The sequence below is a fragment of the Notothenia coriiceps genome, unplaced genomic scaffold (genome assembly GCF_000735185.1).
Source record: "Notothenia coriiceps isolate Sejong01 unplaced genomic scaffold, NC01 NC01_scaffold00016526, whole genome shotgun sequence".
NCBI lineage: Eukaryota > Metazoa > Chordata > Actinopteri > Perciformes > Nototheniidae > Notothenia > Notothenia coriiceps.
Window position 1 is genome coordinate 97,520 of NW_011349227.1, and position 16,942 is coordinate 114,461.

Below are 16,942 nucleotides of genomic sequence, written 5' to 3' on the forward strand. Positions count from 1 at the left end.
GGGGGAGAGTGGTGCACAGACCATAGGGTTGGACACGGGACATGTGACCCACCCCTTCCACCCCAGTTTAGCCCATCCTGTGTGGGGCACAGGTCCCCTTGTCATGTGCTGTTATGGCTGCTGTAACATGCTCCCTGTGATCGCAGGAAAAGAGCATGAGATAGACCCGTGGAGGCTGCGGGAGGGGGAGAGAGAGGGAAGCAAAGGGACAGGACTGGACTAGTCTGCTCAGCCAGTTGTTTAGCTGCATTCACCCAGTTTGTCGACTTGTTGTTATGTCCGTATTGTCTCTTTTTGTCCATTGTTCTCTTTTCCCGATCTGTTTTTCCCATATTGTTTCTCTTAGGCAATTTCTAAACACACATCATATTTGAATTAAGGTGTGTACTTTAATGTGTGGATCATAAGTCCATGTATTTATAACCCTGATCTGCAGGCCGGGTCATTCCAGATATGATTACTTTATGTCTCTTCTGTACTCGTAGTGACCTAGCCCGAGGTATGCAGTAAAACACATCGCCTTGTGTTTTCTGCCTCCAACCCTTTCCACAACTTCTCCCTGTTCTCTCTCGCGCTCTCTCTGTCTTTCCCTTTAAGAGAAACTTTTGGCAGCATGAAACTTTTGGCAGCATGGAACAATTTCAGAACCATTTCTGGGATTGCGTCATGTGATGTTGATGGAGGATGCTCATTGGACTGTCAGGCAGGTCCTCCTTCTCCCTGTCAGGCGTTCCACAGCAATCCCTCTCTTTGCTCCTCTGCTGTTATAGGTCTGGATGTGATTCCGACTCTGACTCTTATGTGTTGGGATGTGGTCTGTAAGCTCATTGCTGACATTCTTGAGACGTGATGCCAGGGTTTTTATTTTTTATTTCCCGCTTTTCTGCACGTCTGTGTGCAGTTAAAATGATCCCTCCTGGAAACGCTGTCTGGATCCTCCTCTTTACCCACTTTGGTATATCTTGCCTTGTCCACGATCACGTTTCATTTCTACTCCCAGGCAATAATGGCCCCACTTAATTAGTTTTATTAGACGGTGGGCGTTGGTGGAGGGTGGGGTTTATAATCACTTAATATTGACTTTGATGAAAGTTAATCTAACATCTGGGCTGCGCTCCAGATCTTTTTTGCAGCTAAGCTCTCACTTATGTCTTTTTCGTATTAGCTGGGCACCTGACAAAGAAAACCAATGGCGCAGCATGAACTGAAGTAGCAAGTAGAACAGAAGGAAATAAGCTACCTTTATGAGTGGTTTTGGATTCCTGCCATGGTTCACCTTGGCACTTATCCCTGGATGAATATTTTACAGCAGCTCAAACTGCAGCAGTAATACAAATATTCAGGAATTACCATTTTCGAAGTACTGCACTCATTGTGCAATATCATCGGTGTAGAGCGTTACTATATCTCATATTAGCACTTAACAAGTCTCGACTCTATGTCCCTAAGGTTCTCACCATCTGTAGTCGAGATTTAATCTAGCACTGATTGACACCTAATGTCAGCTAATTAGAAGGTGCGAGTTAGACGTATACATTTGGGATGCAGATGGTGCAAACAATTTACGGTGATAAATGAGACACAGGTTATATCATTTTAGAATATTCCTTCAACTCCACTAAATAAAAAATTGGCCTGGTGTTCACTTGTTCATATTTAATTGCTGGACTTGTAATGTGGTGTCGGTTACACACACATATCATTTTACATGACAAGACATGTTGTTCTTAATTAAGCCCAGACCCCCAACAGCACAAGACGATTCATCATTAGATTCAACAATTTGTCAAATGTTGACATTAAGGCTTCTGCAGACAGTGTCTTTAAATCTAACCTGGGACTGCTTGTAACGTCAGTCCCTAGATTAAGGGACACATGCGTTCCATTTCAGACATGATGTAAATAAATCAAAGGAGGAAAAGACGAGTCACTGCTCCACTGCATGCTAAGAAGCACTTCGTTTAATTTGTTGGGGTAAAAAGAAAAGGAAACTCCCTAGCCTCTTCCCTAGCTACGCCACCAAAATTAGGGTAATGTCTTTATTTTGTAGCTTTCACCACCCATTTAAAATGACATGCCTGAGTCAGTTTGTGGTACAGCGCGTAATTACAGCAGGCCTCATCTCCTGCTCATTGACCACTGATGCTGTTTCACTGAGACTCCAAAACCCCAGGCTTCCAGTTCACATGTCTTTTCCATCTTTGTATCCCCTTATTCATCAGATTGAGTTTCTTTTACCTCTTTCTTTAGGATTAATCCGTTTTTGATCCTAAAGGGATTCTTTTTGCGCTACGTGATCAATTCCTCTCTTTTCGTTTGTCAACAATTGTGAATACTTTAACTAAAGCTGAAATCTGTCAATGCCAAACATCTCCATCTTCCAGCTGCTTACTGGTATATCTTTGGGCTTGGTCTGTTGGTTGGACAAAACAAGACATTTTTGCTTCAGAAAATAGTAATTTATCCCTATTTTCTGCCTTTTCAAGGTTCATCTGAGGAAGCAATCATCAGATTTAGTCTATGTCCTTTTGTTAAACCCCAAAAACGGAACTGTGCCAGTCTTCAATGTCTTTTCTCTCATTGGCTGAGCAGGGGGGTGTGTTGGTTGTCACATGGGTTGTTATCCATTCCATGCTTTGAACCTTAAAGTCTTTTAGGCCAACAAGGGATTTGCATTAGGAATAAACATCTCGATTTAAATAAAGGGAGTAAAAGCAACACCAACTGAGATAAATCATACAAAACATTTAAATCCTATAGCAATAATATTTTCCCAGATACTGTCAAGAAGAGACGCTGCCAAAGATGAGACATTTATTTATTTTTAGCTAGTAATTGAAGTGTCTTGTGACAGTATATTTTTAGCCTTCTTTTAGGATAACAAACTGAGGCTGTTTGTGTTGTTTTCTTCTCTCTGGGCCACTGTCGAGTGCTCGCATACTATTCCCCTCTCACATCCGCCTTGTGACACAGAAAGTCATTGTGACAAAGAGGTCACCCCTCCCCTACTCGCTGTATCTATGTTTATATCCTATCTGTTTTTACTCCATCTCTACAGCCGCCCCCCCCCGTGCCCTCTGGCCTGCTTCTCCAGTGCATCCCTCTCTCTCTTCTACACTACTGTCTCTGCCCTCTCGTGTGCGCTGGCACTTCCTCTCGGACTCTAACAGCGGAGGGCAATACATGCAAGCTCATCTGAACTACACGTGTATTGACGTGTAATTGCCGCATATGCAGAGTAAAATTAGGCCTAACATGTGACACAGGAATTTCTGCTGCTGCAAAAAAACATGGTGCTTAACCAGCATTTCTTGTAACTTACTGGGCATGTGGTTGTTTAAATAAGTACAAAATTATGAAAAAGCTTATTTTCCCTGTGACCACTGCTTTAAGCATATTCAATAAATGCCAAAGACAACTAAAGAGATTGAAAGACTTTCACATTTGCTAATGTAACAGTTAAGTAGAAGTTGTAGGTGCTGGTGTGAGCTTATTCCAACTCCTACTAGCCGTGATGCTGAGCTGTCCCCTAATTACAGTCAGTAGCTCCCCACTTTATAAGGGATATGTGCACTTTTATAGTCGGTCACACTCACAGACTAAGAGTGTCCTTGTGTAGTCTTCCTTTTTAGTGTACATAGTTAAATATGTTTGACACAGATATTCAAGACGGCACGAGTCCTCTCTCATCTCATCTGTCATGTCTTTAAGGATTGGCTTGCTGCCTAAGATTGTTAATTAGATGTTGGAACAGAAACATGCACATGTAGAAAAAGAGTAGTGCTTAAAATAAAAGGGGCTTTCCTTTTTTTGGTAACTTGCCAACCTTTGACAAGTTGTCCTGACTTGAACGTAACAAGCAGAGGACACACTCTAATGAATGCTCACTGTGTTCTTGACATCTTATTCCGGTCTAAAATGTGCTGCTTCTTTTTGCAGGAAGCAAATCGTTTTCAGCGCCGACACATTGGAGTTTAACAGTTGCTTTGAAAAGTTGCTGGACTCAAAGTTGTTTAAACTAATATTGTTCGTGGCAATGCTTAATAATGCTGCAAGGCCCAATTCAAAACGAATGACAGTGATTCTCAAATTGGTCAAGTAGTTAAGCTACAATCTTTAAGCACACTAGTTATAGTCAAAGAGCAGGACTCAGCCCTGTGAGCTAATCGGAAACCTCATTGATACACTTTATCCTTGGGCTTTAACGCATGAGTAATGTCTCACACTATTACTGCAATGGCAGATTTGATTTATGCCGCCGAATGTCATACACATAATATCATTCAAGAGTGAGACATGCAGTAGAAGCCTGAAGCTCAAAACCTGTTCTCTAGCTGAGCGTGCCCGGGACAGGAATGAGTACAGATCTGGTCTAATAACCTCATGCATTATTTAGCGCTCTCTCAATACTACTGTGCGTTTAGTGTAATGGCCTGTCATGGCTGAATGCAATCACAGAAGAGTGACTTCACTGATCAGTTGATGATATCCAATGTAAATGGGTGTTTTCCCTCTTGGTTCACAGTGAGTGATGAGTGTGAGTGCTTGTTGGGATTAGTTTGCTGACAGCAGAACAGATTTGATGTTCTATAAAGCACCCTGCCATTTATTCTGGTTAGTGTTGTGTAATATTATATTATGGCAGTTTTTTAGCCAAAAGACTCTTATATATTCAAAGAAGCAGAAGATGCTGCCATTTTTCAGTTTGGTCATCCATATACTTTGTATGTTGATAATGTAACCTCTTCAATAGGGCTGCACCATATGAGAAAATATATTTAATGATAAGTTGCAATCAATTAACTAAGGGGTTATCTAAGTCAGTCATCATGGCTGTCTGCTCTTCCCGGTAAATTGCTCAAATAAAACAAATTCCTTGTTGATTTAAAAAAAAAAGGAAATTATTTCCAACATTCTTTCATTGAAAATCAACATTTGCACCGCACACAAAAAGAACCAATTAAAAAGAGTCATAGTAACGCATTTCTCTACAAAAACTCTCAACTAGCTAACAATAAATCCCAGAGTGTAATCTGGTGCGATTTAAGTAAAGAAGGATATCTTGTGTAGCCTTGCTCTTCAAAGTCAGCAGGAGTCTAGAAAGTAGTGTTCATAACCTGACCAAGCTTTCTGTTTATTTGCTGACTTGTTCTCACTTTAAAGCCACCAAAATAATCATTATCTAACAGATATCCCCGATGCGTTGGTGGGGGGGGTTCAGGCTGCAATAACTCGATGTACTGGCTCGTTCAGAAAACTATTTGCCTGTATACAAACTCCAAGTAGCCTCAGACTGTTGGCCAGCATGTCACTCACATTATGTAGCTGCATGGAGTGAGTGCTTGAAATGTAAAACCTGTGCCCATTCATATTACATCACCTTGGTGACTAGTGGTATCATATAGTAAATAGCTTGGAGGCCTTATCTTGATGTGGCCATGAATAAACCCTAATTGTAAAGTGGCCATGAAGATATTAAATGTGTAGAATACAGTAGCATCGTAGCCTGGTATGAAGGACCTACGTGTGTACCTTGCCTCTGCACGGGGGAGTTCAGGACACACTCCCTGCCTGTTCTGTCCTTAGAAGCATGTTGGTTATTGCAACAAAACAAATGGTGTTATGCAGAGGGACAGTAAACGTTCCAATAAGAGTACCGGTAAATGAAATGTTGTTTGTCAGGTTACGGATAAGATACCCACATGTTTTCTCCATTCTGTACATTGTTAGAAATTGCTGCTAAGCTTTGAATCCAGAGCTCACTGTTTCAAGAGTTTACTGATAAGAATAGACAAAGTTTTCTAAATCTACTTTTCTTTTTCACACATGTGACAAAGATGTCCTATTGTTTGTATTCGTGTGCATAAATCACATGGAATCTGAACTTTTTTACTCCAGATTTGGGCCACATTCAGCTGCTTCTAAATCAGATGCAGTTCTGTTTTTTGTTCTTCTTTTTGCAACTATCGATTCATAACTGATGTTGGCCGCTTTAGAAAGATATTGTAAACAGCCAAACAGAAACAAGGGCTCTGATCAATTAACCTGAGTTGAGCACTAAGGCTCTGTGGCGGTAGCCCATCCTAAGTTTCCCAGGTTGATGGGATTCCCATTAACCTGATGAGTCTCTCTGTGGTCTATTGTTTATCAGTTCGCTGAAATCCCCCCACCAAAATATGCTGTCAGCTGCTTCTCCTTACAGTCGTGTGCATGTTTACCGTTGCACTGTACCGTAACAACCGTGTCAGATGTTCCTATGTGAAGCATGTGGTGCTAAGATACAAGTGGTCCACGTACAGTAGCTCGGCTTGCCTGCAGCAGTGAGGAGTTGAAAAGCTCCTCTGTTTCCTTTCCGATTTTGACCTTTTTGTTTTATGTCCTGTTCATAAAATTGGCCATGGAAAGAGTTTGGTTTAAAGGTACACTGTACATAATATATTCAAAGTTGCACTGAAGTAGAAAAACAACATGACAAAGTAAACCGTTGTTGCATTTAAAAGAGTATGTGAGAACTGAGTGATGGATTGATCAGTCAAAAACATTCAAAATTATTGATCCCGGCCCATTCCTCTCATTGGGTGCTGATTTGTGAGTTTGTGGAGGATCGTATCGGTTTAGTTACCCTCCCCTCTCTTGGCCCTCCATACCCACCCATCATTTGCTTCGCTCTCACTCCGCAGTGGAAGCAAAGAGGAGAATAAGAATGGAGCTTTGTGAAAAGGGACAGTGATTGTTTGTTTATGAGGATGCTAGCCTTGCGGTGACATGCCTTTTTTTCCCTCTCCTTCTCACGAGGCCGTTAAGTGAAATAGATACTCGGAGCAGTATGTAATCAAATGTAACCCAGATTCAGCATTTTGGAGTGGAACAAGAGTTTTTCCTCTTGATTGATACGGCTCCAGTTCCTCACCCCGGGACAAAAACACTGGAGTTGAATTCTACTCCGAAGGGGAAACCTCAGGACTTCAAATGTCCTGAAGGAAGGGACAAAGTTAGTAGAATTTTTAAAAAGAGACAACCCTTTATAAGTAATCACAAAAAAGCAGATGGGGCTTGAAAAATGTAATCTTAATCAGAAAATGATGGTAGGTCATTTGAAATATTATTTTTGTTCTCGCGTATCTTGTGCAACACTAACCAGATTATAATTTAAGAAAATGTTTTTAAATTCACTTCAGATGCCACAAGTTGGCAACCCATCTCATCTTTTTCCCTTATTGAGTTATTGAGCAAGTGAACCGTTTGTATAACCTGGAGCTTATTTGTTTGTCTTTCTCCATTTGCCCTCTCTTTATCTAGTGATGGAAACCACAGTTGTGAGTACGTCCACTCTGGCCCCCGATGAGTTCGATAGGAACGTGCCGCGGATCTGCGGCGTGTGTGGCGACAAAGCCTCCGGATTCCACTTCAACGCCATGACCTGTGAGGGCTGCAAGGGGTTTTTCAGGTACACAAATGCTTATATTGACATATTCAATGTACACACACACGCGCACTAAGTATGCCTCGTGTAGCAGCGCAATTACTTATATCACCCTGATGAAAATATAGTGATGCATGACGACTGGCAAGTATTTACACATGAAAACATTAGCATACAAACGCCAGTCTTAACATGCGTTTATAATGACCAACCACCCACGCACACACACACACACACATATTAAATATAATTACCACCCACAGTTTGCATTAGAAACACACTCAAAAGCACTGACAACATCCACGTTCACAGCAGGTAGAGAATACAAATGAGCTCGCTCCTACAGGTAATGCCTTGGCTGCTGTCAGATCATTGATACACACATGAGTTTCTAATATAAGATGCATCTATAGCAAGTAAAGATTGTTTGAGCTTGTGTGTGTTTGATGTATCCGCCCGTTTACGTCCGTTCCTCCCGGCGGGTGGTGTTGAGACTTTAAGGGGGAGGATGAAAAAGAAAGGATGTTTAATAATGTCCTTCCTCGTCGCTCAGCTGGCCCTCGTTTGAACTCTCACCACGCATGCATCCGTGTGTTTTTCATCAAATCTGTGAATAAATGATTGTACATGCAGTCCGTTGATGACTGACTCACTACGCTTTGCGTCACACTTTCGAAGGACTTGTCTTTAGATTTCTCAGTACTACTCATCCATATTTATGCCGTTTCACTTAAAATTATTTAGCCACTTATTCAATTCAAAGTCAATCCAGTGAGTTGCTATAATGTTCATACTCAAAAATAGAGCTTTAACTAGATTCTTGTCAGTGAATCGTACTATTGTGTGTCCATGAACTGATATATGTGTGTTTGTGTATTTTAACAGACTGTAAAATGTATACATTCTATTTAGGCGCAGCATGAAGCGCAAGGCCGCCTTCACGTGTCCCTTTAACGGCAGTTGCACCATCACCAAGGACAACCGGCGCCACTGCCAGGCATGCCGGCTCAAACGCTGTGTGGACATTGGCATGATGAAAGAGTGTAAGTATGACACAAGACCCATATGCTTTAGGGCAATATCACATTGTGTGATGCATGACATGTATTCAAATAGGGATAACCCCTTTGTGGGGTTAAATAGTGGTTATGAATATATTCATAGGCATAATATTTTAACAGACTTATGTGCTCATTAATAGCAGCTATTTGCAGAGAAATTAGACATTAATAGCAGTCTACTCTTCTTGTTTCTTTTTTTGGATGAAACGCAAACATTACACAACTCTGTGTTTGCAGTATTGGGGGCCTACTGTCCCTCTTGTACATATATTATGTAACATTTGGACAGCGGTCAAGTATCTCTGGGTCTTCGCCCCCATTACAGTGTTGACATGTTCTGTTTGTACAATGTGGGGAGGCTCCACTTGTTCAGAGTGACTTTACTCCATCTGAGGTTCAAACACCTGCTGTTATGTACAAACTAGCAAGGCCTCTTCTTTTCTCACAGCCTTGTTTATTTTCATGGTCTGTAAATAGCAGGTACGTTTTTCCCCTTGTTTTCTCCTCATGTATCCGGATATTGTCCCTGGGCCTCTTTTAAGCAAAGGCCTCTCACTTCCAGCTGAACGTTCTTTCCTCCCCAGTGTTTCTGGGAAGAACTGTTAAATATAGGGACGGTACTACTACTTTTATCGATACCACTTATCGCTCTGGTCCTTTTAACGGTATTTGTACTGTCTATCTCCCGATAGTATGGGTGGAATCAAGATGGACGGAAACAACTCCTAGTTTTGATGATTTAATCAAATCTAAATAGGTTGTTAACCTTAGAAGAAAAAGGAAACAACAATACAACAATTAGGATCACACATATCCCATACACATTAAATCACATTCAGTACAATAATCACACTTACTAGTGGCCTCTCCTGATTCCTCAATCTCAATGACGTTAATTTATGTTCCCCTCTATTTATAACACATCAATAAACCCCGCGAATCTCCACCCAGATTTAAAGTCACATTCACATAAACTGAACCCCATTAATTTAACCCTCATACACCCAACACAAAACCATGAGTTTACAGCACAGTATTCTTATCAGTTCTTTGGAAAATAAATAAGGTAAATGAACTAAACAAATTGTGAACAAAATTAACATAGCTTTTTATTTAAATAAAATAAATAATATTTCACATCAAAAGAAACAACAATGTTTTAACAAATCGTATTAAATAATCTGACGACAGAACTGTAAACAGCATAGCTGAAACTTTAACAAACTAAATAACTCAGTTACCTCTAATCATTAACCCATATTTTTTATCATTGAGTTAACTCCATGTGTTGCTGCTTGCATACATAACACCTGACGTGGAAAAGCTACTACTACTACTACTACTACTACTAGAGCTACTAGAAAGACAGTTGAACCCGGTGCATTCCTCAGTCTGAACGTGGTGCACTTTTGCTAAATGTTTCGACAAATTGCTCGTGTTACCGCCCTGACATGCTAAACTCTTATTGCACTTTTGGCAATTGTCCACATCGAGACGGGTAAAGTTTAACCACACCTCGGAGCGCGTTCTCTCCGCCATCTCCTCCGTGTGTGTGTGTGTGTTGCTGCATGTAGCAGCCTCGTGTGTGTGTAAACTGCCCCGCCCCCTCGCACACAGACAGGGGAGAGAGATATCTGGTCTGGATTGGAAAGATCGAAAATACTAAAAATGATCAGACGCATTTTGCAGTCTTTTTGCGTATTAGAAACAGAGTTGGCAACACTAAAACTGCAATATAATGTTTGTGTAGCATCATTTATGACATGTTTTTTAGATGTCTCCAGTGCCGATGAAAAGACCGATAACGTCGGAGCTTAACGGTACCACGGTCTTTAATAATTCAGCCCCGGGGCCCGTTTAATACCGGGGCTCGGTACCCATCCCTAGTTATATACTGTACTGTTAAGAGGAGCCAGTGGCATTGCCGTTTCAAAACAGCAGCATGTTGTTGAGACTCGGCTGTCTCTGTCTCTGTGAGCTAATTCAGTGGTTAGAACAACAAGGAGCAAACAGAACAAAGACAATGCGTTCACTTGTACATTGCAGCAGGGGTCTCCATCTGGACCCACCCCCTCCCATTTGCTTCTTTCAGAGAATAACAACCCCTGCCCTGACAACCTAATGTCACATTGACATAGCTGTCGTAAAAAATGAAATGAAAAGCTTTAAAAGTGGTGTACCGCAACCAATTTATTTTGTCCTAAAGTATTTTTCCCCACTAGTCGCCCTGCTTTTACCCCGCTTGAGGTTTAGTTTTACTCTAACACTCTCTGTCTCTCTTTGTCCCTTTTTTATATTGGCCCCCTCAGTCATTCTGACAGACGAGGAAGTGCAGAGGAAGAAGGACCTGATTCAGCGGAGGAAGGATGAGGAAGCGATGCGCGAAGCGGAGAAGGAGGCGCGGCGGCCCCGGCTGAGCGATGAACAGAGCCATGTCATCGCCACGCTGGTGGAGGCGCACCACAAAACATACGACGACTCCTACTCTGACTTCTGCCGCTTCAGGGTTTGTGGATTATTCAGATATACTCATCGTGATATATTAACATTTTGTCGACACATTTATTTCAGCTTCTAAGGGTTTATATTGACAGACAGAGATAAACGATTATGCAATTATGCTTGTCATTTCAACAGAGTGGTTGAAAGCATGCTCCTGTTGTTGAAAGCATACTCATGTTGTTGAAAGCATACTCATGTTGTTGTTTGCTCACATCAGAAATGTTTCTGCTTTGGCTTAACTCCACGGCCTGTCAACAAGGGTCATGTTTTGTATTGTAAACACACACATCTCACACCTTCCAGTTAACCTTTGGAAACTGTTAAATCACCCTCAAACACCTCAGACCTTTCTAACCTGTAATTCTAGTGCATCAGAATTCATCCTTGTGTTTTGTTTTTTCAACAGATATTCAACAAAACTCTACTTCATATTATATATAATGGGAATCAAAATCACAAATTGGTGGGCTGTATTTGAAGATTGTGAATGACGATGCATTTTTTTCTTACAGCATAATTGTGAAATATTCCAAGATTATTATTATTTCATTTTTTTGGTGACTAGACTAATTAATAATCCTCCGTCTCTCTCCGTCCACTTTTCTGCTGTTTAGCCCCCTGTACGTGAGGGTCCGGTGACGCGTAGTGCCAGCAGAGCGGCCTCCCTCCACTCTCTGTCTGATGCCTCCTCCGACTCCTTCAGTCACTCTCCAGGTAAGAGTCACACACCGTGGAGGCTTCAGTCTGAATCAAGTGCAAACTGTGACTGTCCAGGGCAGAGTCCTGCATCGGGTCGGGTACCCGCGGGTAAATAAGTGATTCGCGGGTGGTATTTTTTCAAACGCTTTTTTCCGGGTTCGGTTCTGGGTAAAACAAAGATGATGCGGGTCGGGTTGCGGGTGTTGCATAATAAATATATTAAAATAATAATAATTTAGTTTAATGTTTAAATCCTCAGACCTGTCCCCCGCGGGACCGCGCATAATCATAACCTCTGCAGCGCATCAATCTGCTGCTGAGCGCGCCACATTCGAAATGGCTGAGGTGAAGCTCTCTAGCGGAGAATACAGCATTTTCAATAACTCTTCCTCAAGAGCGAAATCCATCGTCTGGGAGGCGTTTGGTTTCATCTTAGACGGAGAAAAGAACCAACATCCCACACTTTTTCAGACAAATATGCAACTGCGTGTGTTAATAATTGCACGTTTTCACTGCTCATATATATGCGGGGTCGGGTCGGGTTGCAGATCTTGTGCCGACGGGTCGGGTCGGGTTGCGGAACTAATTGGCAATATGTGCGGGGGGCGGGTTCGGTATTGCAAGTCGCGGGAGCGGGTCTTGAAAATCAGACCCGTGCAGGACTCTGGTCCAGGGTAACAATCAAACTAGTTTCAGCAAATCTTATATTAAAAATAGCAAAAATAAGCTGTCACTTAACTGAAATGGTAACTGAGGTATTAAACACAAATAATGACTTTTAAATACAAGGTGATCTGTCCCACAATTTTCAGGCCAGTTTTGAGAAAATCAGTTAATACTTAATTTAACACGGCAGTGTTTTCCAGTTCAGCTGTTAGCATGTTGGCGTATATAATCTGTTGTGCTGCTTTACTGAGAATCCAGAGGAAATTCTGTGAACAACCCCAACCCCGACACCTGACTCCTACTTGTAAACATGAGTTCATTAATGCACCCGTCACTAATGGAGTGCACACAGCGAGGAACACAGTCCCGTGGCCTACCGCCAACACTCAGTGGAGACAAATGACTGAAAACAACCCCAGCAAGCTTTGCATGCTTCACATGTTTTCATAGCTGTCACCTCAGTTTCATCCCACTCCTACTGACCTCGTGTAGTTTCAGATGATCCTTTTCCATCACCAGGCCCTCTCGGTCCCATAATTTCTCTTGTTTTTCTCAGCGCTGAGCGTGTCTTTTCATAAAGAAATAGTGTGACTTCATGGTGCTTTGTGAATGACCTCTGTTTTCTCTTCTGACCTCCTCTCTGCTGTCTTCATCTTGCTCGCTGCAGAGTCAGTAGACACCAAAATGAACTTCAACAACCTGTTGATGATGTACCACGAGCAGGGCAGCAGCCCCGACTCCAGCGAGGAGGAGGGCTCCAGCTTCTCCATGCTGCCCCACCTGGCTGACCTGGTCTCCTACAGCATCCAGAAGGTCATCGGCTTTGCCAAGATGATCCCCGGGTTCAGGTACGTGTGTGGATTTAATGATTGCAATAAAAAAACACTTGCTCTAAAGTGATGATGGGAAATTCCTTATAGAGATAATAAACGCACATTATTGACTTGAAAAAGCTATACAGACTATGGTAAAACAGTGAAAAATGACTTAAAAAGAAAGTTAAATAAAAACAAACATCCTGTATTCAAGCACTTATTTAAGACTGTTTGTTTTTACTTAAAGGAATGTCCAGTTTGTGCTGCAGTTTAGTAAGTAACATTATAATTGTATGCTTGAGTGCCATTTAAAGAGTTTTTAGCATATTTTGAGGATTATCAGGATTATACCTCTGTTTGCGTCTGACAGACTTTTGACTCTTGTCACTCTGCATTAGTCAGATGTTAGACAGACAGAAACCTGCCTTATCTAGAGACAATTTGACTCGGAGACAGACAACACATTTGTTTTCTTTCCAGGTTTACAATGAACTGTAAGATGGCCAGTAAACATGTCGGTTAGCTAACATTTCATTTTTATTTAATCGTTTATTTAGCAGGGACATTGCACAGTAATGAACACTTAAAGCATTCAAATGCGTCAAGCGTAACAGTGCCAGATTTAGCTTTGAGCTCATTTCCATCCGCAGTCCCTGACATAAAACATTTAAGAAAATTACATTTTACAAACATAGCAAAAACAAAATACATGATATGCAAAAAGTGCAAAAGAGCAAGTGTTTATGACATGTTAGTACAATATAGCAGCAGCAACAACATATAAAAAGGAGATACCCCTGTATTAAAGTGCATTCAGCGGTGATTACACGTCTGTTTGTTTTTCAACCATTCTTTGAGTTGACCTTTTCTACTATTGATGATGACATGTGGCCAATTCAGTCCGGGCATACCAATATGACATATTGATAGAGAAGAGGGTACACATTTACTGATCTTTTGCAGAGGACTTCCTGATTGTCTTTGTTGTTTTTCAGTTTTGTTTATATAGAGTAGAGCAGCTCAACTTAACCAGTGAGGACTTCTTGAAAATATTAGTGATAACAAAAACGCCCAGACAAAATATTCAGAACTACTTGTCTAGATTTGTTTAATGTTCATGTCTGCGTGACTCTTTACCTAAATGTGTGTGGAAGACTTTGTACACCTACTTGTTTTTCTGCCTGATTAGTCGATATTGTGCCGCAGTGATGGCTGTGGTCTAAAGGCCAGAGATTACTGATGGAATGTATTTTACAGATAGCTGACACATTGTGGGAAATGTTTTTATTTGGTGTTGTTCCTTCAAGGTTGTACATTTGCCAAGGACTTGTTGTCCTGCGTACTGTTCAGCCCTTTTTAGTATGTTAGTTGGTGATTCACTGACCTGCTTTTGGAGGGAGACACACCTCTAGTTATCTGATCATCACAACAGGTTTTTAAGCACGTAGACGGATCTATTTCTGGGAATTCAATGTCTTATTTTGAATTGCACAAGGCCAATGAAGAGATATAAAGGTTTGAGTTGCAGTATAACCTTGAAAACAGTAAAGGATCATATACCAGTGGCAAAGTCGACACCTTTATTGTGACTGTAAAGGCAATATAACAATGTTTGGCCAAGGCTTTATTCATTGTTTCCCTGCTCCCCGTCCCCTTCCACGCATGGAAGCTGCTACCTTTCATCGTGTTTGTCTCTCGGTGTGTTGACAGGGACAAGCGCTCAGCGTCTCGGGGGTCACCCCAAAGTCGAGGCTAAAACCAGTCGTGGCCTGTATTTCCTGAAAGTTGTCGTTCCCACTGGCAGCGAGTGATGGATCTACTCGGATTACCTCTGGAATGTTTGTCCACTTATGATCTGCTCCCTAAGCACTGAAAACACCCAGACCTCCCCCGAAGACCTGCGGGCTTCGGCTCATGTCTCCTGCTAGTTCACGACTTTAATAAAATAAAAATAAAAGACATTTCCTAATATTACTAGACGCCGGATTTGACCGTGACAGTGAGGACTCTTGAAACGGCGTGATTTATGTTTATCAAATGGGTTTTCCATACACGGGGAACCATCACAGCGAGAGGAAGCAGACGGAAAGAAATATTTTGAATGTTTTTGTCTTCCAGCACAGCTCGTACCTGATAAACATTTAAGACAGCGACTGACCTTGATACTCTAGTCGGTTGATAATCAAAATCCCTTTGACATGAATCACAGCTGATTACATATTCCAGAATCTTCACTTGTTTACCCGTATCTCTTAACCATCAAGTGAAACATGCCCAGTACTGCATGATAAAGGTTATTTAAGGACTATGTATTTAATAATTAACTATATATGGTTCACTAACTTAAGTGATATCGTTCCCCGCAGGGAGCTGACTGCAGAGGACCAGATCGCCCTGCTCAAGTCCAGCGCTATCGAGGTGATCATGCTGCGCTCTAATCAGAGCTTCAACCTGGAAGACATGTCCTGGAGCTGTGGTGGGCCGGACTTTAAATACCAGGTCAGCGATGTCACCAAAGGTCAGTATTAACTACGCCACGTGTGCCGTTTGGCTATGCATACGCACGCTCTCAGGCTCATTCGGCTCGGCTGAAGAAAGGACGCACACGTTACACATTAACATTTCTTTTCAGAGCTTGAAGGAAGTGGCCCCGCGTTAAGATAGTGACCAGATCATTAGTGTGGGAGTACTGGAAAGGTTGCTGGCAGTTGCCTGAGCACACACCCACAGGAAAGAGGATGCTAATATACGTTCTTTCTGCTAAAGCAGTCCTACATATCCGCAGAGGCCCCTGTGGGCAAGGCTTTCATTTGCCTTTCAAACAAGACCCCTCTCTCTGGGATCAAGCAAAGAATGTCACTCCTGACCTGCGCAACACACAAAACAACCACTGTCTGCAGCCGAGAGGCAGCTCTGTGCTGCTCCTCTTAAAACATCAATGAAGGAACTGACAAGGACATGACAGGAATGTTTATAATGCACAATATCCAATCAGAAAATATGAAAGTATTACAAAAAAAGATATAAAAGAAATAATTATTCAATAAAGTGTTTCTCTCCGACACACAATTACAATTCATTATCTTTTTTCCTGGTTCCAGTTTATTGGTTCCATGTTTGTTTTATTCATCATAGTTACTGCTTTGTATCATTACAAATATCAAATACAATAGTAAAACATTATTTCCAGAAAGTAAGATTAGTTTTTTTTTTTTAAACAAAACATTAAAAAAAATATATATTTTTGCATTAGTCTATCGCAGTGGTTCCCAAAGTGTGGGACGCGCCAATGACAGGGGGGGCGCAGAGGCATGACGGGGGGCGCGAGAGACCAGGAGGAAAAATGGTTATTAAAAAAAAAAGAAAGAAAAAAAATCATAATTTGTAAAATTATTGATTTGAAAATAATATGATACAGTACTATTACGTCTGGGTCTCTGTGTGTCATTAAAGCTCTCTGTGTGTGTGTGGAACGAGCCATTTTGTGTGCGTGCACGAGCGAGAGAGCGTACCGGTACCGGAGATCGTAGTTGTTAGCTTCTGGTCTTAGCGAGCTACGCTAACGGATACAAAGAGTTTTTTCAACAACAAAGTGGAGGAGAGTCCTCTCCTGTCTGACTGAGAGGCTCAGTGAACTAAAGGACTCTGAGTGTTTAGATAGTTAACTTTAGTCTAAGTTATCTCAGTGGATCTCAAATGTTTTGGTCACCATTAATGTAAACAATTATTTCCGAGGCACACGTTTATATGATCATGATAGTTATAAAAAAATAAGA

General features: G+C 41.5%; 1 protein-coding gene across 1 annotated transcript in view; it reads left to right on the forward strand.

Moving 5' to 3' along the window:
* The window catches only part of vdrb (vitamin D receptor b), a 21,408-nt gene that overhangs the window by 2,849 nt on the left and 1,617 nt on the right, over positions 1-16,942 (forward strand). Inside the window, 8 exon segments of the mRNA XM_010775955.1 lie at positions 7,300-7,447; positions 8,336-8,466; positions 10,794-10,990; positions 11,601-11,700; positions 13,019-13,199; positions 15,533-15,780; positions 16,594-16,607; positions 16,697-16,709. Coding sequence (XP_010774257.1) covers positions 7,302-7,447; positions 8,336-8,466; positions 10,794-10,990; positions 11,601-11,700; positions 13,019-13,199; positions 15,533-15,780; positions 16,594-16,607; positions 16,697-16,709 — 1,030 coding nt within the window. The 5' untranslated portion in view covers positions 7,300-7,301.